The following is a 24,989-nucleotide window of genomic DNA, read 5'->3' as shown; positions in this document are numbered from 1 at the left end:
ATGTAATAAAAAGCAACTTCAATTTGTATTCAAGAGTAGGAGAACTCTGTACTGAAATCAATGTAATTTAAGGTTGTGGGTACTGAAAATTTTCTGTTTGGTCCAAAAATGGTCTAAGTTGTAAAAAGATTAATTTGAACAAAATCAACTTTTATTAAAACTTTTCAAAACCATTTTCGATATGGATCATAACTGGACACGCCCGAGATCTATCACTGAGATGTACAACCCCGGATCCCAGCAACTGGAAAGTTGCCCCTAGTCTGAATAGCACTACACTGGAGATCACAACCGAGCTCTTGAATGCAGAATAAACAAAGATGACCAACATGATCACATAGACAAAGTTGATTTGGAAGTGTTTATGGCTAGGCTTCAGAATGAAGTTGCCTACGTATCCCAAAGATGGGAATCAAGCCTTACGTAGTTCGGTTCAGGTTCACTCGTGTATTAACACTCTCCTTTTGCGCTCTAACTTTTGCCAAGGCTGCCCTTTTTGGGTTTTCAACCTTGCGAGCTCAGTTTTTATTATTTCAAATTTTGTGTGCTCTACCTAGGTCACCCTTTCGGGTTTTCGGCCTAGCGAGCCACTCAGGGATAGTATTTCTTCAACTTGTCCATGTTGATCGGCTGGGAGAACTCAAGGCCATCTAGGTCCATCAGAACGACAGCTCCACCCGACCAGATAGACTTGATGATGTAAGGGCTAGTCCAATTGGGTCTGAACTTGCCCCTAGGGTCGTGAATGGGAGCTCGGTTGTCTTTGAGCACTGGATCCCCCTCTTTCAAATTCCTAGACTTAACCTTCTTGTTGAAAGCCCTGGCAATTCTTCATTGATAACCCTGGACGTGATACAATGCTTTCAACCTTCTTTCATCAAAGAGCATGAGTTCTTCGTACCTGCTTTACTCCCAATCTGCCACAGCTATCTGACACTCAGCCAATACCCGTAATGACGGAACCTCAACTTCGATAGGCAAAACAGCCTCCATCCCATATACCAAGGAATACGGAGTTGCCCCAGTAGAAGTTCAAATTGAAGTTCGGTAGCCCCAAAGAGCAAATGGCAGCTGATCTGGCCAGTTCCGATAGGTTTCCACCATCTTCTGTAGAATATGCTTGATGTTCTTGTTGGTAGCCTCAACTGCTCCATTGGTTTGTGGCTGATATGTAAATGACTTATGAAAAGCCACGTTGTACTTCTCCAACAAGTCGATCACCTCCTTCTTGAAATGGGAACCATTATCCAAAATAATCTCATTCGGGACACCGTAGCGACAGATAATGTTGTTTCTGATGAACATAGCAACATGCGATGCCTTCAACACCGCGTAAGATTGGGCCTCAACCCACTTCGTGAAGTAGTCTATCGCTACCAGAATGTACTCATGCCCGTTGCACCGCTTCGGAGTGATAGCCCCAATTACATCAATCCCCTAGACTGAAAACGGCCACGGTGAAGTCATGTTGTACAGCTTCGACGGCGGAATGTTCATGCGATTTGCATGGATCTGACATTTGTGGCATCGCCAGACAAAGCCAATACAATCCTCCTCCATGGTTGACCAGTAATAACCCTGTCTAAGGATCTTCTGAGCTAGTATCACCCTGCTCATGTGTGCTCCGCTCTCTCCTCCATGGATGGCCTCCATCAGGCGCTTGGATTCTTCAGCATCAACGCATAACTTATGCATTTCGAGATGACCCATCTTCTACAGTTTACCCCCACAGACGATGAATTGAGCAGCCATTCTTCGAATTGCCCTCTTGTCTTTGGCATTTGCCCCTGGTGGATACATTTCCTTTTCTAAGAAGTTACAGATGTCGTAATTCCAAAGATTTTGATCTTATACCTCATCTATGGCAGCAATCAGCTCATAGGCCGGCACGAATTTATGTTCAATGATGATCGGACTCATCCGGACCCCGAAAGGGATGTCTATCATAGAAGATAGAGTTGCTAATGAATCAGTGAACCTGTTGTTCTCTCTTAACAGATGGGCAAAATTCAGTTTTTCAAACCGAGGAATCAGAATGTCCAAGGTTTGGTGATAGATTCTCATCTTTTCTTCTTTAACTTTCCAATCTCCTTTAGCTTGAGATACAACAAGGTTCGAGTCCCCGATGACATCCAACCATTTTGCCCCTAGTTTCAGGGCGGCTTCCAGTCCAGCTATACATGCCTCATATTTTGCCTCATTGTTCGACACTTTGAACCAGAGTTTGAATGCTAGAGGTATACGAGAATTGTCAGGTGCTATCAGTAACACCCTTATCCCATACCCATATTGGTTTGACGCTTCGTCAAAATACATCGTCCAAGTCTCTTCTTCGACATGCAGAATGGCCTCATCTGGGAACAGATACTCAACTACTTCATCCCCTTCAACTGGGTGATCGACTAGGAACTCTGCTACTGCTCTCCCTTTCACTAACTTGCGCGTCATGTACTTCAGATCGAATTCGGAAAATAAAAGCAACCAACAGGCTAGCTTACTCGTAAGTGTTGGTTTCCTGAAAAGATATTTGATGGGATCTAATCTCGAAACCAGCATTACAGAGTGAGCTAACAGGTAGTGCCTCAGCTTCCTGGTAGCCCATACCAAGGCCAGACAAGCCTTCTCCAACGGAGTGTAGCGGGTCTCGTAATCCATCATTTTCTTGCTCAGGTAGTAGATGGCCTTCTCTACTTTGTCCTCAGACTCCTGTACAAGCATGCAGCCCATTGTCGTCTCAGTCACTGACAGGTACAGAATCAACGGTTTTCCCGGCTCAGGCGGTGATAACACAGGTGGGTTCTGTAAATATTGTTTGATCTGCTCGAAAGCAACTTGGCATCGGTCGTCCCATTGGAACTTCTTTCCTTTTTTCAGGAGACCAAAGAGTGGTTCACAAGTCAAGGTTAATTTTGCAATAAACCATCTTATGAATTGCACTTTACCCAGAAAGCCTCGCACCTCCTTTTCAGTTCTCGGTGGTGGCATTTCTAAGATGGCCTTGATTTTAAAAGGATCGACCTCGATACCCCTTCGTGTGATCAAGAACCCAGTATTTTCCTTACTGTAACACCAAATGTACATTTATGAGGATTCAGCCGCAACCGATACTCTCTAATCTGTTGAAAGAATTTATGCAAGGCAGTGTAGTGGCCCTCTCTTTTCTTGGACTTGACAATCATGTCGTCCACGTACACCTCAACCTCTTTATGGATCATATCGTGCAAAATTGTGGTCTCAGCTCGTTGATACATAGCCCCAGCATTCTTCAAGCCAAATGGCATCACCCTATAACAATAGGTTCCCCACGGGGTGGTGAAAGCAGTCTTCTCCCTGTCTTCGGGTGCCATCGAAATCTGATTGTAGCCTGAAAACCCATCCATGAACGAGAGTAGCGCATGCTTAGCAATGAAGTCCACTAATTCGTCGATATGCGGCAGAGGCAAGTCGTCCTTCAGACTAGCTTTGTTCAAATCCCTGAAGTCCACACATACCCGAATTCTGCCGTCCTTCTTCGGCACCGGAACTATATTGGCCAACCAAGTAGGGTATTCAGATACCAACAGGAACCCTGCGTCAATCTGCTTGGTGACCTCTTCTTTGATCTTCAGAGCCCAGTCTGGGCGGATCCTTCGGAGCTTCTACTTAACAGGTCGGGCCTCTAGGTCAAGAGGGATCCGGTGCTGTACAATCTTAGGATCGATTCTAGGCATGTCTTCGTAGGACCACGCGAAAACATCTTTGAAATCTTTTAATAAAGAGACTAAGCGCTCGCACTCCTCAGAAGACAATGTGGACCCGATCTGGACCAGTCGCGGGTCCTTCTCAGTACCAACATTAATTGTGGTGATTTCATCAACCAAGGGTTTTACAAACCTCTCCTACTCGTCGTTTTCATCAAAATTTTGAAAATCCTGATTAATGCAATAAATTAAAGGCACAGAAAAGTACTTGGAAGCCACAACTGTACCATTTTCATTAATAACATCCAGTCCGCTTGATTCCTCTGTTACAACAAACTCAAAGGAAAAAGAAAAAGACAACCTGTACAGGACAGTGGTATCCGGGTTATCACCCCCACGAATACCAGACTCAGACTCAGACGAGCTGGAACCTGATTCCGACTCCACAGACTCAGTGGAATCAGATTCCGGCTCACTACCTGGCCCGAAACTGCTTGATAAAAAGCCCTCATCGTATTGCCAGACAAGAGAGGGTGCGATGGATGCATCCAAAATGTTTGAAGATGGGCCCGCAGCCGCTTCATTCTCGATCATGGAAACTGAGAAGTTATCCCCCAAGCACTCCGGTACGATCTGAGGATCTGAGAGTAGACAGGCCAGCGCTACCCCTATCTCAATTTCTATGCTCTCGGAATCCTCCTCCTTGCACTGCTCAGCCTCAGCTGGTGGTCTATCTGCTTTTCGGCAACTTCATCCCCGGACAATTGCAAGTCAAAGAAAATCTCAAATCCCGGCAAGCGTCGCCTCTCTGCATTTAGCCATGGCTCTGGAAAGCTGCAGAACGGGAAATCTTCCCCCTCCCAGACAAAGAGTCTGTTCAGGGTCCCATGGATAGGTCAGTGCACCAACTCATAATGCTTCCCGGCCTGCTTTGCCTTGGCTCTTCCGGCCATCTCTCTTCCTTTCCTCGCCCAATCCTCTTTGGTAGGCAGATAACCTAGGCCAAAGGTATATGGGTTGTGCGGCACTTCGGCCGATGTTGCAACGCCCTTTCAGTCACTTCGCCCTAATCTTATCCTAGGCAGGTGCTGAAGCTTGTTTATAAGGTAGACAGACTGTGCACTGACGTATAGCCCCTTATCAACAACTAGAATATTTTGTACAACCCGGGCCTCGGCTAGAGTGAATCCCGACAAAAACACATCCTCCGCACCATGCTCAATTTCTGGAACTGGTGTAGAAACCTCTGGCGACGGATGTATCGAAGAATTTCCAAAAACAATTGCCATCCCCTTCCCATGGGGGTACTTCAGCATTTCGTGCGGGATGGAAGAGACAGCTTTCACCTGGTGCAGCCACGGCCGCCCCATGAGTAGATTGAAGGTGGCCGGGACATCCAAGACATGAAAATCAATATCCCATTGCCCTGGACCAACCTGAGTTCGAATCTGTACAGTCCCCATCACCTCTCGGCTGGTATTATCATAGGCCCGTGTCACCTGGGCCGTATGCACAAAATCCGCGGGCTTCAACCCGATAGCATATGTCGTTCTCGTCGGACACACATTGATAGCAGATCCTGTGTCAACAAGGACCACCGGTATCCATTTCTCTCTACACTCGACAGAGATGTAGAGTGGTTTGTTATGATTTGAGCCCTCAAGCAGTAGTTCCTTGTCAGTGAAGGTCAATGTCGGGGAAGCTCCTCCCGGGAAAACTAGCCCTACCAACTGCTCAAGTGTGGTATCGATTGAAAGTTCAGCCTTGTCCATTGCAGAAAGGACAACTTGTCTGTGAACTCTTGAGGCCATAAGCAGTCCCTAGATGGAGATGTCTGCTTGGATTTTCTTAAGGTGCTTCAGCATAACCTCCTCCTCGAGCAGTTTTTCTTTCTGCCTCTCTGCTTCTTTGTCCTTTCCGGACGCCTCTGGTTGATCCAAGTGTGGGGGCTTGAAGTACCGCCCACTCTTGGTCATATGGTCAACCTCCTCAACATACCAAGTGTCATCCGGTTGGTTCTGCCCCCAATCTTCGTCAGTGTGGGCAAGACGTAAGTCGTCGTCTTCCCACCACATGCCGTTAGTAACCGACAGATAGTTGTCCGGTTCCGTTGTAACTGTTCTTGTGCTCACAACACATTCCGTCCCCGCAGGGGCTTTGCCCTTCCTAGCCCTCTCAAGATCCTCGATCTTTTCCTACTCAAGATGCTTCAATGTAACCTCCTGTTCTGTGTTTACTGTACTCAAACTGCCTGGATCCCGAGCAAAATTCTTAACACCGGTGCTCTCCGACGATGCTCCCTGATTCTCAGCCATTCCGGCCACTGCTAATGTTCCTATTTTTGGTAATCCCTATTCTGGCCGAGCCTGCTCAACAACATCTGGCTCGTCGCTGAGCCACCTAGTATTCCCTGTTGACCCGGCCAAATCAAACCAGTTGACACGGCCAAATCAAACCAGTTGACAGTCACATCCCCAGATCCTATTCATTGAAGAAATGAAGGTTGGCAATATCCTCTTCTAGCTTTTCTAGGTCATCTAATCCTTGATTCGGTCTATCTTCCTGAACCACACTGATCTCTACCCCAACTGGCAACTCTACCCTTGGCTTAGCCTGCTCTGTTGATGTGATGTAACCACTCAAGTTGTACACAAAGCTTGCAGACCCCTCAGCCTCTGAATCATCATTCTCATCTACCCCCAAAGTTATCCTGGTTCTATCTTTCACAGTCACCACCACTAGTTCAGGTTGGGTTTGAGAGATGCCCAACATGCACAAGTCTATGCTATCTGGGATGAACACCTCAGGCTTGGGTAGGTGGGAAGGTGTGATGTATATGCTCGGGTCATAAGGAATGGCCGCGGTTTGGATCAGGTTGATGTGTTGGGGTGGTGGAGCTTGGTTATGTGGTGGGAGTGGGTTGGTGTTGACATTTGGTTTTTGTGGTGGTGCAATTACGTTATTGTCAATGAGATCTTGGATCTCATGACGCAACCTGAAGCACTGGTCGGTGTTGTGACCATGCAGTTGATGGAAGGCACAGTATTTAGTCGAGTCATGCTTTGGGAGGAGAGGATCAGGTAGAGGCCGTTGTTTTAACGGTTTTAAATGTCCTTTCTTGGGTAGGACTCCAAGAGCTTTGGACAAAGGCATATATAGCAGGGTGAAAACCCTCTTGCCTCGGGGTGGATAATTCGGAGTTTGGGGGTTTGAAGTGGAAGTACCAGCAAAGAGATTGGCTGTTTTTGGAGTGGTGGTAGTGACCATGCCCACATCGGAAGTTCTGGCAGCTGCAGCACTACTCATGCCTACATTCGAACTGTGAGTAAATGCCCTCTTGGGCTGCTCTCTCTCGTGGTCAATCAGACCCTGCTTCATAGCGTCCTCAATCTGTACCCCAATCTCGTGTAAATTTGCGAAGGTGGGAAGGGGTAAGACGATCATTTTTTACATCAGCTTGGGTTAGAGGTTGCGTACAACCATCCGTATCTGATCCTTGTCGACCGGCCTGATGGTCATCATAGAAGCTTTGGCCCTCCAACGGGTTATAAAGTCGGAGAAGCCCTCTTTTGGCTCCTGTCTGGTTGTCTCGAGATCACGAGTTGTGATCTCGATCTGCGTATTGTAAGAGTATTGAGCTATAAAGGCCTCAGCTATCTCCTCCCAGATTCTCTTGATAAAGTCCTCCAGCTTTGCGTACTAAATAGCCGCAACACCCGATAGGGTCCGGCCGAAGAGGGAAAGTTTTTGCAGTCTTAAAAGGCCCATTGGCCTTAGGATATCTGAGAACAACCGAAGGTGTACCATGGGATCGCTAGAACCGTCAAAACGGTCTATATGCGGCATCTTGAACCAGTCCGGCAAAATCACTGCCGAGTCGGTGTATCCATCCTCTATGTCCGGAATGGAATTTACGCCTTGAGCCTTTTTGAACAGCTTTTCTAACTTGCTCACTTTCAGCGTTGTTGGATCCACCTCAAATTCAAACGGTATATCTACTAGATTAGTCGGTGCTTTAGATAGCTGAGGTAGGATTGGGGGTGGAACTGGCCCCGTTGGGACGTCCGTATTCTCCTGGACATTTGCAGTCTCTCCCGAGTGTTGGAACTCTAGGTGGGGGTGGGAGTGGATGTGAAGCAGATGCTCCGGCTTGCTCTGGTTGTTGCTGTTGCTAAAGTCTAGCAATCAGCTCTGTCTGTTGAGCCACAACCTTTACCTGATGCGCGACAAACTCTACCTGGCGGGCGGTATCCCGCTGCATGGCTTGCATAGTTTCTTGGAGCTGACGTATCATGTCCTCCATACTTGCCATAGGGTGCGATCTAACTGAACAACAGGTATTTCTCTCTCTGCGGTAGAAACTGAAACCTCAACCAGACTACTCACTGGTGGGGTGAATAAGGACCGTTGATCTGATAACCGTTGTACTGATGAACTGCGCCTAACTGACCTCCATCTAGTAACCGGGGGTAATGAAAGGAACACTGGTTATCTGTCTATCAGATCCTCGGATCGATGAAGTCTTCGACCTCTGATCCAAAGTGCTTAGGGAATATCTGCCTGGTCGGAAGCAATTATGCTAAACTTCTTTGTAAAAAGATAAATAAAGCATAATAAGGAAACAACAAGCAGAAAAATGGACAGCACTTCGGCTTAATTTAAGACAACACGCAGTTGAAAATCACAAGCTGAAAAAACCGTTCTCAAACACTAATCACTGTTCCCAAATCACTGCCTCAAATCTGATACCCTCAGGTAAAACTAATTTCCCTAAATACTGATGTCCGCAGACTGATACCCGAACTTGCAAACTGATACATACAACCTGTAGAGACACAATCTGACAGCACATATCAAGTAAGTAAGAGCCAAAACACCCCTATGGAGGGGTAGGGTTTCCCTGTTCTATCTTGTCAGGACCTAGGGTTTCACTACGCAAATAGCAATTTCAAACAACCTACAATCGGGTAAGCAACCTGTCCTAGTTTGGAATGGACACTATAGTTTCCGATATGCACTAGGTCGAATGGTCAAAAAGGGTGCCTCGGTAAAAACTGAGGTTTGTGTTCCCGTCGTGGCAGAGCCCGTAACCGGTCAGTCTTATGGCACATTTTTCCAAGCAAGCCTCCGGCAAACCGTTCAGGAATAACAGACGGTAAACATGGTGTCCTAGGCGCACCAATGCAAATGCAATGCAAAGAAACACATAAGTGTAAACAAAACAACATATCATGAGTTCGAGTCAAGTTCTCTAAATCCCGAGTAGAGTCGCCAGAAACTGTAGACCGCCTGAACTCCACTCCGCGCGCGAGGGCGTGAATCGTAGTTCTAGCCACTACAGTTCGGACTTCTATCACGGTTCTGAATCTAATTTCACAAAGTGCAAGGTAAGACTGATAAATCACCAAAGAGTCCAAATCCGGCAATTGGTTTTGAAAAATCAATTTTGAATCAAAAGCGCCAAACATGGACTGCTTTGCCAGATTTTAGAGTCGCCACCTAAATATTTTGTTTTTGGAAAATTTAGGAAACCCTGACTCGTGCCTAAGGCCACGTGTCCGTCATCACCAAAGTTGCCTCGGCTCAGGAACTTGGGTACGAGAGGGGAAGGTCATAACATGAGCACCCCCGCTCACCCGATCAAAGATCGGCCTCTACTAAACATGATATGTTGTTTTTGAAAACACATGTGTTCTTATTTCGGTTTATTAGCTAACCTTACTATGTGATGTGCACAGCATACAAGTGTAGACTAAATCACTCAAATTGAAACAAAACATCTCATGTTTGTTTTTCGAAAATGGTTTGAAAGTGCTACTCGCAAGTAGGCTAAGACGCGGATTTGCCACCGTCAAGTGGGCTTAGAAAACAACATGATTTTGTCATTCAAGTGGGCTTAAAACTCGCATTTCAATGAATTGTTCCAATTCAAGCAATGAAGCCTTCATCCACAAGCATTCATGCAGTTAATCACATAAGCACATAGCCTCATGGCAAGCATGCTATCATGGCCGTCACTTACATGCATGCAAGGATGCTAAAGTGTAAACACTCACAGTGTACTCCGAGCCAAAACAGAAGCTAGTTAGAAATCATGCATGATCCTAACTATGTTAAGTGCCTAATGCAACACATACAAAAAAATGCAACTAAAATAGGCTCGGCTATCTAGAATGGCATATGAATGCAACACTTGATAACATGCACTGAAACACGTATTCAAGAAAGTATATTGAAATACAATGCAGTTTGTATGATGCGTCGAGCCCGATGCTTGCAATACGAATGAATGATGCACGCATGCATATCATAAGGATGCTAATTGAAAATGACCCTAAACTAACCATCGAAAGCGGTGAAGTAAAAGGAAGAAAGAAATGGGGGTTAGAAGACATGCATCACACACACGCACACTTATTTACAACATTGTGCCCTCTCGACGGAGGGTCCGAATAATAAGCTAACTAGCTAATCTAAGCTAACTAAACTAATTATTACAAATCAAAACTAATTAACTACTCATAGTTAACTAATTAGTTATTACAACACAAATTGATTAGTTATGCGCATTAACTAATTAAGTACAAAATCGTCAAACTAGCTAACTAAGTAAAGCAACTAAGTAAAACAGTCAAAAGGAGCCTTGGGGCGAGAAGTGCATGCATGCTCGGTCGCCTCACTCGGAAATCCATCGCTATGCCCCAGCTTGCCTCTATTTGCATTTGATCTCTGGAAGGTGCACTGACCTCCAAATAGCTTCTACTCCATCACAGGGACCTCCTGGAAGGCTGCCGACTAGAAAATGGTGTTGTGGACCACCTGTAGACCACTTAAGCACGTTGCAGACCAAAAAAAGTGGTCGGCCAGCTACTTTTCTGGTCAGCCGACCAGAAATTTCTGCCAAGCTCCAATTTGCTGCAACAGATAATAAGAAGGGACACAGTAGTGTATTTGCACGGTATGTATGCACAACCACCCTCCCTATCATTTCTCAAGCTGAAGGGAGTGCAGTTCTCGACTCTCGGGCCACCAACTGAGCATCGCAATACACGATGGCCGAGAAGCCAAGTTTGCATAATTCAATGTCAATGAATCTATATAATAAAGCACAAAGGGTTTTGAAAAATGTATCAAAATGTATATGAGATACATTTTGATCTAATGGCTGAGGTCAATTCTAAGAATATATTAACGGTACAGATCATAATAAAGGACAAAAGTTTTTGAAAATGTGAGATATATTCCCGCCTATCCACGTCTCTCTCTCCCTTTCTGTTCTCAGCCACGTCTCTCTCCCTCTGCCTTCCACCTACCGACGTCTCTCTCAGCCTTCCCTCTTTATCTCTTTCTCCCTCTCTGTTCTTCTTCTTTCTGCTTCTCCCTCTTTGTCCTTCGCCGCTGCTCATCATCACCATAGCCGGAGAGCGACACAGACAGCGACACAGAAAGCTCTGCTTAATTCGAACTCAACTACCATCTCCCCCATCAATCCTCGAAACTTCACTCAATCGAAGATCCAAACCTCTCTTCACTTCTCTCCAAAAGATAACCACCACCACCGTTTGATTCTACGGAAAGCTCGGTTCACTGCGAAATCTATGATTGATTCGGCCACGATTGATCAACTAGGGATTCCGGAATCCGGCAGTTTCGACTTCGTATCGGAGCTCCAAGTTTCGGAAACCCAATCAGACCGTGTTGGAAGCTCAAGCCAAGGTCTGCACTGAAGAACAAGCTTTCAAGGTTTTGGACACCATTTTGAGATCAGGTCAATAAATCTCTCTCTCTCTCATACCTTTTATTTATCAAGGTTTTATCTATGTCGTATTGAAACAGTGTCCAAAATTGTATCGATTGTGAACCCGTTTGGAATAATATCTCTGACACTGTTTCATCCTCACCCAAATAATATCTATGTCGTATAGAATAATATACTCCAAATCTGTGTCGTATTGAAACAATGTCCCAACCCAATACACTCCACTTTACTTATATATCTGTCTATATCATTCCAAATGCTTCTGGGGGAATTTGAATGTTTCTTAATTAGCTCATTTTGACAAATTTCAATTGTTTGCCAAATTCACTCTTACTTATGTTGGAGGCTGCATAACTCAATAATAAGGGCATAGTTGAGCTCGGTAATCTTTTGTTTTTGGGATAAGATTGAGAGCTAAGTAATTAATGAATCACTTTCTAAAGAGCTGCCTAATGCCATTAATTTCAGGTTGGCAGTGTGTTTTTGTCTACCCATTTTCCAAAATTTCAAATTCAGTAAACTCCGTGTGGATATAAATGAAAAGGAAACTTTTGAGGTATAGAGCAAACCATAATCATTGGTCATAATGCATGTTCAACCTTCAATTGGTCTATGTAATCGTAGTTTTATTTAATTGATAGAGGGAGCTTCAAAATCTGGAAGATGAACAAAATAACCGTGTTCGTGGCTTTCGAGAGGTGATCGATTTGATTTCTACTTCTCAGAAACCTGTTGTTGCCCACAACTCACTTAGTGGTCTGTCTCTTGAATGAACAGCTTTCAGTCAATTTAAACTATACTGGCCAACCTATTTCCTTACATTTATTGATTTTCCACTCCTATTTTTTCCTTGGTGCAGATTTTACATTCATTTATTCAAAATTCCTTTCCTCACTACCTTCTAGCATGGATGAGTTCAGGTGTTCTGTGCGTTTGGTTTTCCCCCACATACTTGATGTCAGCCATCTGATGAAGGAAATTGGCCTTATGAAAAAGGTGACCAACTTACCTGCAGCTATTTCGTCTTTAAAAAGACGGTTCTTTGCGCCTATTGATATGAAGATTTCTCACCAAGGCAAGTCACTCTTACATACTTGCCTCTCATGCTCACAGCATGATCTGTTTTAAGTAGTATATTGATTGGAAAATGCCTTCATGATTGGTTCTCTCAGTGACATGGAAAACCAGGGTATTTGCCAATATAGTTTCTGTCATCTTTGGAGAATTGAAATTGCTGCTAATTAATTGTATCTGATGTTTCACGAGGTAAACAGTAATTTAATGTTCCATTAACTGGCCAAGTTTCAATCTTTCAGATGATGCAAGCGAGAGCAATATCCATGGCCATGATGTTCTGAGGATAAGTGAATTGTTTGCTAAACTGTGCACTATTCTGAAAATTGCCCCTGTAACTCACGAGGATGAAAATGGCCATTTGCCTTCTGTACTTGAAGACTATACAAACATTTTCAATCCTTGCTCCACAAGTTCCCAAGACCACACTATTGATGAGGATGTCTCGGTTTGGACAGACAACAGAAGAAAAGTTGACAGTAAGGATTTGGTTTTCTTGTGGGGATTTAGAGGTGGGATGTCTGCCAGAACACTCAAGAAACTTCTCCATGATTCCCGTGATGTGTTCTCTGAAGAATTTGATGTTCAACTGCTGGATAAGAGTTACTTAGATGTATTTAAGGTGTTGGATTGATATGCATTTGTGCTTATAGCATATTATTCTACTTCAATTGTGTCAGACATTGTTCTAGAAATAACCTTATTTTTCATCCTCTAAATTGTGTAGGTGAGGATGAAGAAGGGGAAGGCATTGTCTTGCAATCACGGTATCCGTGGGAAGGAAGTGACCGAGATTATGATTACGAGGAGGTATGTTTTATGTTTTATGTTTACTGTTATGAGAGACAATTTTTATGTTTTTCCAAAAATTCTGCTCAATATGTTTTTCCAATAATAAAATGTATGAGAGACATATTTCATTTGGATGGCTCAGATGAATCTAAGTGTATATCAATGGTTTAGATCAATTGGTGGTTCCCGCCCAACACTTTCTCCCTGATTTGCCTGTATATCTACCCTGTGTATATCAATGATTTGCCTGCGTATCTACCCTCTGTCTCTCCATACCCTCTGTCTACCATCTGTCTTCCCATACCCTTTATCTACCTTCCCTCTCTATCTTCCTCTCTGCACTGACTCTTCCTCAGTATCTACCTTTCCTCTCTATCTCCCTCTCTGTCTCCCCATTGCCGAATTCCTTGCTCTGTTTCAATCTTTTGGGTGTGTTTTTGGGTTTACCTGCTGGGTTCAGTGGGTCTGAAGTCATGACTTTAATGGGTTTATTGAACTGCTGGGCTTTTAACTACTGGGTTTATTGAAGAAAAGTATCTTATTGTGTTGAAATGTATTTTGAAGTATCTACTGTTGAAAAGTATCAATATGTTCAATATGTATCTTATTGTGAAGAAAAGTATCTACTGTTGGAAAAGTATTTTGCTAATTCAATATGTTCTTCTTCTAAAATGTTCTATTGAACTGCTGGGTCTTCTTCTAAAATGTTCTATTTTGCTAATTCAATATGTTCTATTGAACTGCTTGGTCTTCTTCTTGAATTTTTTTTTCCTCTCTCAGCTTTTGCCTTCATCAGAGCTTACTTCGACTGTGGATCACTCTGACCACTCTCACCGTTGTTCACTCCGGCTACGACGTCACTTCGGCTGCTCGGCTGGGTTAGTTTGTTGCTTTGCCTTCATGAAAAAGAAGAATCATAAATGTGTTAGTTTTTTTCAAGTTGACTCTGTTTTTTATCACAAAAATCAGTTATTGCTTTGCTATGTTTTTTACTAATTTTTGTCTCTCCTCCTTTCTCTCAGTGTGTTGGGCCCATGCTATAGATTTTTTGAATTCCTACTGTCAGACATGAGATTTTTCAGTGTGTTGGTCCATGTCAAAAATGTTTCATCGATTGCATCCAAACCAAAAAAAAAGACATATAGTGAGCACTGTTCTGCATCAAAAGTTTGTTAGTACCCATTACCAAACACTACAAAATAAAGACATAGTATGCATTAAAAGTTTTACATTATAAATATTTTGCTGTGTAAAATACTTTACATCCAAAATAATGTGTGGGGTTTTTAAATAATGAGCAATGTTCTGCATCAATAGCCTTCAGAATATCCAAATCTGATTTTTGTTTTGTTTGGGTTGTGCCTGAGTTTCATTCTAAGGTTTTCTTTATTCAGTTCCTTTATTTGCACTCCCCTATGGGAGTTAATAATCTTCGCATAATCCCAAAGCTTGAGAAAATTTCATTGTGCCTATTTGGTTAGCTTTTCATTGAATTGGAATATTTTTGAAGAAGAATTCCCATTAATGTAAGGGATGCCTTTCATGTTTTGCTGATTTGAAGAGAAAACTTAAATTTATGGACGTGTATTATATTTGATAGTAAATCCTTAGAAGAATCATAAATGGTATTGACTCTAAAAGAAAGATTGAAAATGCAAGCACAGAGTTCGCTAGGCATGTAGAATTTGGCTGATTACATTTGGCATAAGTGTGTTGGTCTGTCTTGACCAACAAATTTCGACGTAATCATAAGTGTGTTGCTGCATTTGAAAATCTTGCTCGCAATTTTTTATGTATTTGGCAAATTTCATCTTCTAAAATGTTCTTTTAAACTGTGGAATTGTATCTATCATTATTATGAGGACATGGACCAACCCCATCATCTCCACCCTGTATTTTTAGTGTGTTTACTTCCAATATTTTGCCATTAATTTGGTTTTTTCAGAGTCATAGCAACTCCCTTTTTTTCAGAGTCATGTTAATAATTTTTAAGTTATTTACAGAACCAAACAAGCATTAGACATGCAGAAGTATAGCATGGGCCAGTGAGTGTGAAGTCTGTGTCCATGCAGTGTTATTTGTTCGAAATTTGCTGTTTCAGTTGTTATGGGACTCAATTTGGGCAAAACAACCCAAAGAATCTATTGTTAACAAACAGATTCTGCTTCTGCTATGTTATATATATAGATATATATATTTGTTCAAAATCTGTTGTGCATTTATAAAATTTTAATTTTTTTTTTCAAAATCTGTTCTTGAAATTCTGTTTTTCAAACATGGATACTTCTTACAAGTTAATAATTTTGTTATGAGTACAAAATATAAATTAACAATTGTGTTATGAGTACAAAATATAAATTAACAGTTTCACAAAATATTAAAATTAATATACATTTTTTGTTAAATTATTTTGTTGTTCAAGTATTTTCCCGCTTTTTGGGCAAAACAAACCAGAGAATTTGTTGTTATCCCTCAAACATGGATGTTCTGATATGTTTTTTTTTTTTTTTTCAAAATCTATTGTGCATTTATATATATATTTTTTTCTTTCAAAATCTGTTCTTCAAACATAGATGCTTCTTACAATGTAATAATTTTCTTATGAGTACAAAATATAAATTAACAGTTTTCAAAAATATTAAATTTAATATACAATTTTTGTTAAATTAATTAGTTGTTCAATTTTTTTTCCCCACTTTTTGGGCAAAACAACCCAGCCAATTTGTTGTTATCCCTCAAACTTGGATGCTCCTGATATGTTTTTATATTTATTTTTATTTTTTAAAATTTGTTGTGCATTTATAAATTTTTCTTTTTTTTTCCCTTCAAAATCTGTTCTTCAAGCAAGATGCTTCTTACATTTTAATAATGTTATTCTGAGTGCATTAAATAAATTACCAGTTTCCAAATAATTTTTTTTGTTAAATTAAGGGTAAATTACAAACATACCCCTGAGGTTTACTCAAATTATAAATTACTTCCTGTAGTTTTAGAAATTACATTATGCCCTTTTAAGGTTTCTAATTTCATAACAAATAGGTCATTTTCAAGTTAATTAACAGTTTTTAATAATGTTAAAATTTTATTTCAATTAATAATTCAGATAATTTTATTATGGTATAGATGAACAGTTAGAAATTTCACTTTTTCAATTAATTTTGTTAAATAAAAAATTCTGACAGGGAGGTATTTATAATTTTCTAAACCACAAGGGACATTTCGTATTTTAAGTAAATCTCAGAAGATGTATTTGTAATTTATCCTTAAATTAATTAGTTGTTCAACTTTTTCCCACTTTTTAGGCAAAACAATTCACCTAAGTGGAGCATGGCCCTCTTTCAGAGGTGTGTTGAACTTTATTTCCTCCGTGCTTTGAATCTCAAACTTTTTTTATTTTTTTAGTTTCTTCATATATTCTCTCTATATGATTTTTTTGTTAAAAAATATTACAACTTCTCTTTAAAAGTTACTCGGTCTTCTTATTTAATATTAATAAAGAGTTTACACACAAAATAAAAAAATAAAAAATGCCTCCAATTTTGAAAATAAATGCAATGAAAATGCCTCTGTTTTGAAAATAAATGCCTCTATTTTGAGGGGATTGAAAATAAACATTCATCTCCAATTTTAATTATATAAATGTCTCTGTTTATGAGAGAGTAAAATAATATTTGTTTATAATTAAAAAAAGTCCATTAAACCAGTGAATAAAAAACAGGGCAAATATTGATCATTAGATGAATATTCAATTAATTGAATTTTTGAATGATATTTGAATGATACACCATGCAACAGATTTGGATGATATAGATATATGGAAAAGAAATTCTGCACAGACTTTAACCAATTCTGCAAAGAAATTCAGACAAATCTTTAGTATTTATATTCAGACAAATTCTGCACAGACCAATATTTGGATTTTGTATTCGGGTAATTGAAAACATGACTTCAGTATTCTCTCATTTTTATCTTAATTGAAAACATGACTTTAGTATTCTCTCATTGATTCGGGTAATTGTTCTTCTTCTTGAATTTTTTTTTTCCTCTCTCAACTTTTGCCTTCATCAGAGCTTTTGTGGATCACTCTAACCACTCTCACCGTTGTTCACTTCGGCTGTGACATCACTTTGGCTGCTCGGCTATTCACTTCGGCTGCTCGACATCCTGCTCGGCTGCTCGGTTAGTTTATTCACTTCGGCTGTTTTTTTTCTGCTCGGCTGCTCAATGCTTTGGTAATGTTTGGCTACTCGACATCACTCTTTTTCCTCTCTCAGCTTTTGTTATTTCTTTTGTTATTGCTTTACTTTGATATTGAGCCAACTGCTGCTCTCGGGTGAATTTTTTTCTTTTGTTATTGAGCCAACTGCTCTGTTTTGTTAAAGAAAATAGTTGCTTTGTTAAAGAAAATATTGTTGCTCTGTTAACAAAGTGACTATACCATGGTTGCTATGGTTTAGACTATATCATGGCTGCTTTGTTAAAGAAAATAGTTGCTTTGTTAAAGAAAAAATAGTTGATATTAAGCCAACTGCTTTGTTTTTTATCTCTTTGTTGCTTTGTTAAAAAACTATTTTTTTCTTTTGTCAAAGAGTAGTTGCAAAGGCTATGTTTTTTATCACCAAAATCAGTTGGCTCTGTTTTTTATCACCAAAATCACCAAAAATTATGCTCAATGTTATTATTACTGTTTTTTATCACCAAAATCACCAAAAATTCTGCTCAATGTTTTTTATTCTGTAATTAAAAATTCTATTTTTTATTACTGTCAACTGTTTAAATTAGTGATGAGAGACAAAAATTCTGCTCAATGTTTACTATTATGAGAGACAATTTTTATGTTTTTACAAAAATTTTGCTCAATATATGGATGTGAGCATGAATTTAGATGTTATGAGAGACAATTTTTATCATTAGATGAATATTCAATTAAGTGAGTTTTTATCATTTCATGCTCACATTCAATTTTTATCATTTCAAGAATATTTATCATTAATTGAATAGTTGGTCCAGATGATGATATGTGAGCATGCATATATATAGTGACTTATTGATGCTTCATATCACTACTACTAATTAATTATTGAAGTGATTAATAAAGCAGGTACATTTTAGGTAATCTAGATGTTTGATAGGTTGGGTTTGCATCTTTAGGTATTTTTCAATTCGATTTTCACAGTTCTTATGCTTTGAATTTTTCTCAAATAGAGGTCTTCACTTGAATTTTGATTTTGATCGTGAATTGTATAGGAAAAGGATGAATCTAATGATCCGCTTTCTAGGTTGGGTTTTGTATTTCTTACTAATGATTTCTTAGTGGTGGTTACCAAAATAAAATATCACTTGGCTGGTTTTGTTTTTGATTAAATAGACAATGGTTGTTTGCCTATGCCATTTTCTGTTCTGATAAGATTGCTAATTGTTTCAGTCTTTTTCCCGGTTCAGAATTGTTGTGTTGATTTCTGCCTCTCTCCTTCATAATTGTTGGCTTGATATTCAAACAGGTTATTTTAGACCAAAAATGACTTAGATAGAATATCACTTGGCTGGTTCTGTTTTTGATTAAATAGACAACGGTTGTTTGCCTATGCCATTTTCTGTTATGATAATCTAGATGTTTGATAGATTGGGGTAAATAGTATAATGATTTCTTAATGGTGGTTACCAAAATATAATATCACTTGGTTGGTTCTGTTTTTGATTAAATAGAATGACCATTTTACAGTGTTGCAATGATTCCTGTTGTAATTTTTTTTTTAGTTACATTTTTTTCGATTAAAGGCATATAATGATTTCTTAATGGTGGTTACCAAACTATAATATCACTTGACTGGTTCTGTTTTTTATTAAATAGGTAATGGTTGTTTGTTTATTCCATTTTCTGTTATGATAATCTAGATGTTTGATAGATTGGGGTAAGTAGTATAATGATTTCTTAATGGTGGTTACCAAAATCTAATATCACTTGGCTGTTTCTGTTTTTGATTAAACAGAATGATCATTTTAGTGAACATTATAAATCTTATATGTTTGTTTCGTAATTTGCATCAAGGCTGGGAGGAGTTGTTATTTTATTTGAGTTTTGAGTTTTACTTATGGTCCTGTATTGCTTAACAAATATTCAAAATGTATTTAAGGTTGGAAGCAAAATGAATCTGAATGGGTGTAGGTGAAGATTGAAGAAGGTGCTGTAGGGTGGTTACATACACAAAACTGATGGGACTAAACTGATATAATAAATGGCTTTGGGCTTTTGGACAAAATAAATGGGGTTTTTTAGGCTGTGTTGATTTGTAAATGATGGGGGAATTAAGTTAGTTAGAGTTTGTTGTTAAATTACCAAGCGAAGAGTTTGCTTTTTCAATTTTATTTAATTAAATTCTTTTTTAAATTTTCCCTCTAACCTTATGTGATCAATTAAAGGAAATTCCAAAAAGAAAAAATTGAAAAAAAATAAAACCCAAAGAAAATATTGATTGATTTGTGTAAATTAATGTTTTTATCAGTCATTAATTTTTATATGTGTTGACAATGTGTTGTGTTTGTTCATAGTGTTTGTATTAGGTAACCAATTATTATTTTGCAACAATGTTTGTGTTTAGTTTGAATTGGGTGGTCTATAAAAAAAACCTTTCATTAGTGTGACAATACATGTGTTTGTTTTGAATTGGGTAGTCTCTTTTAATTATTATATTGGCTTTTTTTTTTCAATATTTTACAGGTAGATGAAGACTAGAAGCGAATGGCAATATTGACTCCCTTTTTACAGGCCTACATTTTTTTAAGCTTAATTTTTTCTTATCTCTTTAATGATTTTGTATTTATTGTTGTGTAAACTAAACGTGCACTTCTTTGATTGATGAGTGTTGGAAGAGTGGCAATCTCGAGAGCAGAATTTACACTATTTTTGGTTTCATCGTTAACAAACTTTGAAAATGATTGACGTTGTATAAAGTTAAAGATTATTTACAGGTTGATGCTGTGTAAACTTATATAGAGTTGGTTTGGTTATTTAGAGGTAGACATTTGGAGGTGTTTGTTATTTAGATTTTAATCAAGAATACCATTTTTGTATTGGCATGGTGTGCTCCAAAGGGAGAACACCATTTTGTTGTTCCTCTTATTTGAAGTTGTGTTTATAATAAAGGGGATCCTCTTGATAAAATGTATGTTATCTATTCATTTTTTGTATGTCATGGGAAAACAGAACTTTAGGTATACTTGATTCTCAATGTTCCTAGCTTAAGAGAGAATGATAAATGAAAATTATTCAAACAGAACATTATTTACACCGTGCCTTTAGGCACGGGCATACACTAGTGCACAAATAACACATAAGGGCCTTAACCTTTATCATGCATGATCAAGAGGGTCGGCGACCGAGAAATGAGGCACGTTTCATCACTTCAAGTATGAAACGTCCCTCGTTTCTCGTGTTTGAATTGACGTTCAATCCAAACACAATGCAATGCAACAACATTCCAAACAACATGCAAACAACATGAGCATGGCAAGTTAGAGTCCTTAAGCATGAAAGCTAGTGAAGGATACAACACCAAGGCTATGTAATGCAATGCTTAATGGACCAAACCTGCCTCAAATAGACCTCATACATGCCAAGATAATGACCAAAATGCTCTAAAATGATGGTATGAAAGGCAAGATAATGCATGCTCATGCATTGGCCCATCAACTAAGCACAAGAGCACAACTCTCAAACATGATCAAGAAGTGACAAACATGGAAAGTGTGACAACACTATATGTTCTGAAATCAGGTGTGAAATGATGCTAAACCATCCAAACAACACAAGCATAGCATGCTAGAAGGCCTAAGGCACAAGGCTACTAAAGGGGACTACACAAGAGACATGCAATGCATGGTACAAATGATTGAACCAACCATGGAGAGAGCTCAATTAGGTCAAAACAAAGACCAAAGCATGCTAAGATGGGAGCTCAAAAGCCTAGGAATGCATGCATACAATTTAGGCCATAAGTGAGGCACAAAGGCATAACCCTTAAAAGCACTCAAAGAGTGAAAGAAGTGGGAACATGGCAATTCTATATGCTCTGAAATAACATTTTAAATGATGCCATGTGTAGACACCCCATTTTTGACCGCCCTCAAAACTTGGACGTCACCTTTTGAACGCTCGGTGATCATCCATGTTCGTGTTCGTTTTGAGTCCCCGAAGGCTTCGGCCGCGCGCCTTGCCTCAGGATCTCTTAACTTGCCTGTTCTGTGCTTGGTTTTGCACCAGGGACTTGTGTTTTGTGCTTCTGAGGGTGGGAAGAGGCTTGTTAGCCATTCCTGAAACCCACTGGCCGTGGCATGATGCCACCAGCCTCGTTGTTTTTCTTACCAACCAAATATTTGGTCGGTCGGCACTTATGCTAGGTGTATCGGTTTGTGTGGTCGGCCGACCATTTGTTTGGCTGATAGACTCCTTTCCTAGCCAATACCATCTTTTTGCCTTTTTCAAGCATTGTGCATGCCAATTGTGCCAGCTAGAATGCACGGACCTGTCTTTGCACCCTTTGCACCCTTTTGGTCTAGCTTCTTAGGGAAGCTTGGACCTTTGTCTTAGCTTCCTCAAGAAGCTTAGACACCTGTCCCAGCTTCCTAAGGAAGCCTTGGCCCCTTTGCCTTGGCTTCTTTAGGAAGCCTTGACCCCTTTTGTTAGCTTCTCTTGGAAGCTTAAGCCTTCATCTTGCTCTATATAAGAGGACCTCCCTCTTCCTTTGAGGAGGTTCAGCAAAAAACCAGACCTAATACATATATATCTGATATATCTCCCTTTCTCTCTTCATTTGTGTGTGTGTGAGAGTTCAAAAGTGTGTTTTGTTCTTAGTTTTGCACTAAGACACATAGTATTACACCATACTTCGGTTCTTGAGGTATTGAGAGGTTGTTCTTGGAGGTTTTGGGTTGGTTTTGATCAGAAAAAGGGGCTGGACTTGCTGTTCTTCAAGGGTGAGTATAGTTATTTTATATTCCCCAATCTTGCATTAGCTTTTAACCAACTTTGCATGCTGTTTTGAGCTTTGTGTATAACTGATAAAAACTCTGATTTTTCATGCTTAAGATGTTTCATTAAGGTCTCATTTGTGTTTGGGGCCGACCTCCCCCTCTTAGGCCTTGTTTGGCCCCTTTTGTACCTTCTTTGTCGAGCTTTGGAACTTTTTGTGTATTGGCCTTCTCACCAGTGAAGAAGAGGTCTTGAAGTCTTTCATAGGGGAGGGAAACCCCTCTCCCTTGGTCTCTCATTTGTTCATTTTTTTGGCTCATAAGGGTAGCATGCATGCCTAGTTGTTCTGAGCTTCATTTTAGAGGTTTTTGGGTGTTATTTGGTCATATTACATCACTGTTTTTGGTCAGATTAATGGTCCATTTCATGCATCATATGCTTGCCTTGTACGATGTTGTCACATGTCATTTTTAGCATGAATTTGGTTTGGTTCTAAGAAGGTTTTAGCGTTATTTTGCCATGCTTAAGGTCTGTCTTGGGTCTTTGGAGTCATGTTTACCATGTTTGGTATAGCCTCTTTGCACTTTGGCTTGTGAGCCTTAAATGTGTGGATCACTAGCACGCTTAACTTAGCTTATTCGCATGATTTGGCATCATTGGAGACCATATTTTAGTCCATAATCCATGATTGTATGCTTGCATTCATCATCCTTTCCATGCCTTGAAGAGGTGTCCTTTTGTGTCTTGAAATGGTCATTGTGTATGCTACCATGTTTAGACATTTGAGCTGCCATAACAGTGGGTTTTGGGACTTATTTTGGTCCATTGTAACTCTGTTTTTGGTTGCATAGTCCATGCCATGAGTGGTTGGGGTGGTTGTAGTAGAATCCTCCTTTTTATGGCCTTGAATGCCCTTTGTTTTGGGCCCATTTCTTGGCATGTTTTGACCACTATTTTGGGGCATGGCTGAGACCTCCCATTTCAGTTCAAGTCCCTCCTTATACATATTTGCATGTTTACAAGTTGCATTGGTGCATTGTTGCATTGCATCATGGTTGCATGCTTAGTAAATTGCATGTTGTTTAGCTAGTTGCATTTCATATCCTTGTTGCATGCTTGACATGTTTAGGTAGTAATATATTGCATTGAGTTAGCATGTTTAGGTAGTATTATATTGCATTGAGTTAGCATGCTCGTATTGCATTGCATTAGTTGCATTGCCTTGTATTGCATTTGGCATACATGCATAGCATTATGCTTAGTTCGGGGTGTCAAACCAAGCATGAGGGGTGAGGTATGATTCGTACTCAAAGTGACGAAACACATCTCAACCCTCGGTTGCCGACGTCCTTGATCCCAACATGATAGGGCGTGTAGCACTCATGAGCTTTGTTGCATGCATTTACATTGATTTGCAAACTTGGTGCCTTTGGCCATCATGCATCAAAACGCGTGATTGGTGGCCCAAAGACTGAGAGCCATACTCCCTTGAGTCCATAGCATGATAGGGAGAGTGACCATGCACACACTGTTTTGAAAATTACATGCCATGCACTGTTTGTCCTCTGCTGCTGTCAAAACAGGACTCTGCAGGCACACATGGTCGACCGACCATCTCAATTGCTGACCGACCAAACATTGGTGGCCGAGATCTCAATAAATGGTCGATGACTCTTCTACCATGGTCGGTGATGTCCCCCTATGGCCGGTGACCTTCCAATGTGATCAGAGAGTGTTCCTCGGGACTTGTGAAGTCTTCAGAGGGACAAGGCAGTGTAAACAGAGGCAGCTTTTGACATGACAGTGACTTTTCGAGCAAGGCGAGTCAAGCATGCATCATCCACGCATTCCGAGGCAGGGCTGTGGTCATTTTCTTTTTGAAATTAATTTGTTAATTAATTAGAAGTTTTGTAATATTTTAGCTGGAGTAGTTAGTTATTTATTCAGACTATATAATTTATTCGGTCCCTCCGAGAGAGGGCATTATTGTAATAAGTGTGCGTGTGTATGTGCATGTCTTCTAACCCCCATTTCTTTCTCCCTTTTGCTTACCTGCTTTCAATGGTTAGTCTTAGGGCATATTTAAATTAGCATACCTTATGCTATGCATGCGTGCATCCATACATTTGTCTTGCATGCACCAGGCTCGGCGCATCATATTAACTGCATTGTATTTCAATTCCAAGTTGAATATGTGGTAGTTGTAGCATCATCATATGCCATCTTAGAATAGCCGAGCCTATTGTAGTTGCATCTTGCATTGCCTGCATTAGCCATCTTAACATGAACTAGGATCACGCATATGATTATTAACTAGTTTCTGTTTTGGCTTGGAGTACTCGGTAAGCTTTTATGCTTTACCATCTTGCATGCGTGTGAGTGTTGCCATGATAGCATGCTTTACCATGAGGCTATGTGCTTAGATGTTATAACTGCCTAAATGCCTGTGGGTGAAGGTTGGATTGCTTGAGTTGGAACAACTCGTTGAAATCCGTATTTTAGCCTACTTGCGAGTAGCAAATTTCAAATCTTTTTCCAAACAAACGGACATGCAATGCTTTGTTCCAAATTAGGCGATCTAGTCTACACTTTTGTGTTGTGCGCATCACATAATAAGATTAGCTAATTAATCGGAATAAGAACGCATAATGTTTTCAAAACTAGATATCATGGTTAGTAGAGGCCGATCTTTGATCGGGCGAGCGGGGGTGCTCAT

At 40.1% G+C, this 24,989-nt stretch overlaps 1 protein-coding gene across 4 annotated transcripts; it reads left to right on the top strand.

Annotated features, from left to right (window-relative positions):
* Nucleotides 1-10,790: 10,790 nt before the first annotated feature.
* On the top strand, nucleotides 10,791-17,568 carry LOC114270072 (poly(A)-specific ribonuclease PARN-like). 4 transcript variants are annotated; one of them, XM_082878961.1, is made up of 8 exons: nucleotides 10,791-11,448; nucleotides 11,908-11,995; nucleotides 12,081-12,195; nucleotides 12,299-12,514; nucleotides 12,756-13,135; nucleotides 13,241-13,323; nucleotides 14,086-14,183; nucleotides 17,374-17,568. In XM_082878961.1, the coding sequence occupies exons 4-8, from the start codon at nucleotides 12,346-12,348 to the stop codon at nucleotides 17,487-17,489; spliced, it is 846 nt and encodes a 281-aa protein (XP_082735087.1). In that variant the 5' UTR covers nucleotides 10,791-11,448; nucleotides 11,908-11,995; nucleotides 12,081-12,195; nucleotides 12,299-12,345; the 3' UTR covers nucleotides 17,490-17,568. The 4 variants fall into 4 exon arrangements, with proteins under 4 accessions (XP_082735087.1, XP_082735084.1, XP_082735085.1 ...); XM_082878958.1 differs by having other exon boundaries at nucleotides 17,101-17,516; XM_082878959.1 differs by lacking the exon at nucleotides 11,908-11,995 and having other exon boundaries at nucleotides 17,101-17,516.
* The last annotated feature ends 7,421 nt before the right edge of the window (nucleotides 17,569-24,989 follow it).

The sequence above is a fragment of the Camellia sinensis genome, chromosome 7 (assembly GCF_055761805.1).
Source record: "Camellia sinensis isolate YWXY chromosome 7, ASM5576180v1, whole genome shotgun sequence".
NCBI classification, from domain to species: Eukaryota; Viridiplantae; Streptophyta; class Magnoliopsida; order Ericales; family Theaceae; genus Camellia; species Camellia sinensis.
This window is presented reverse-complemented; position numbering and strand designations above follow the sequence as displayed.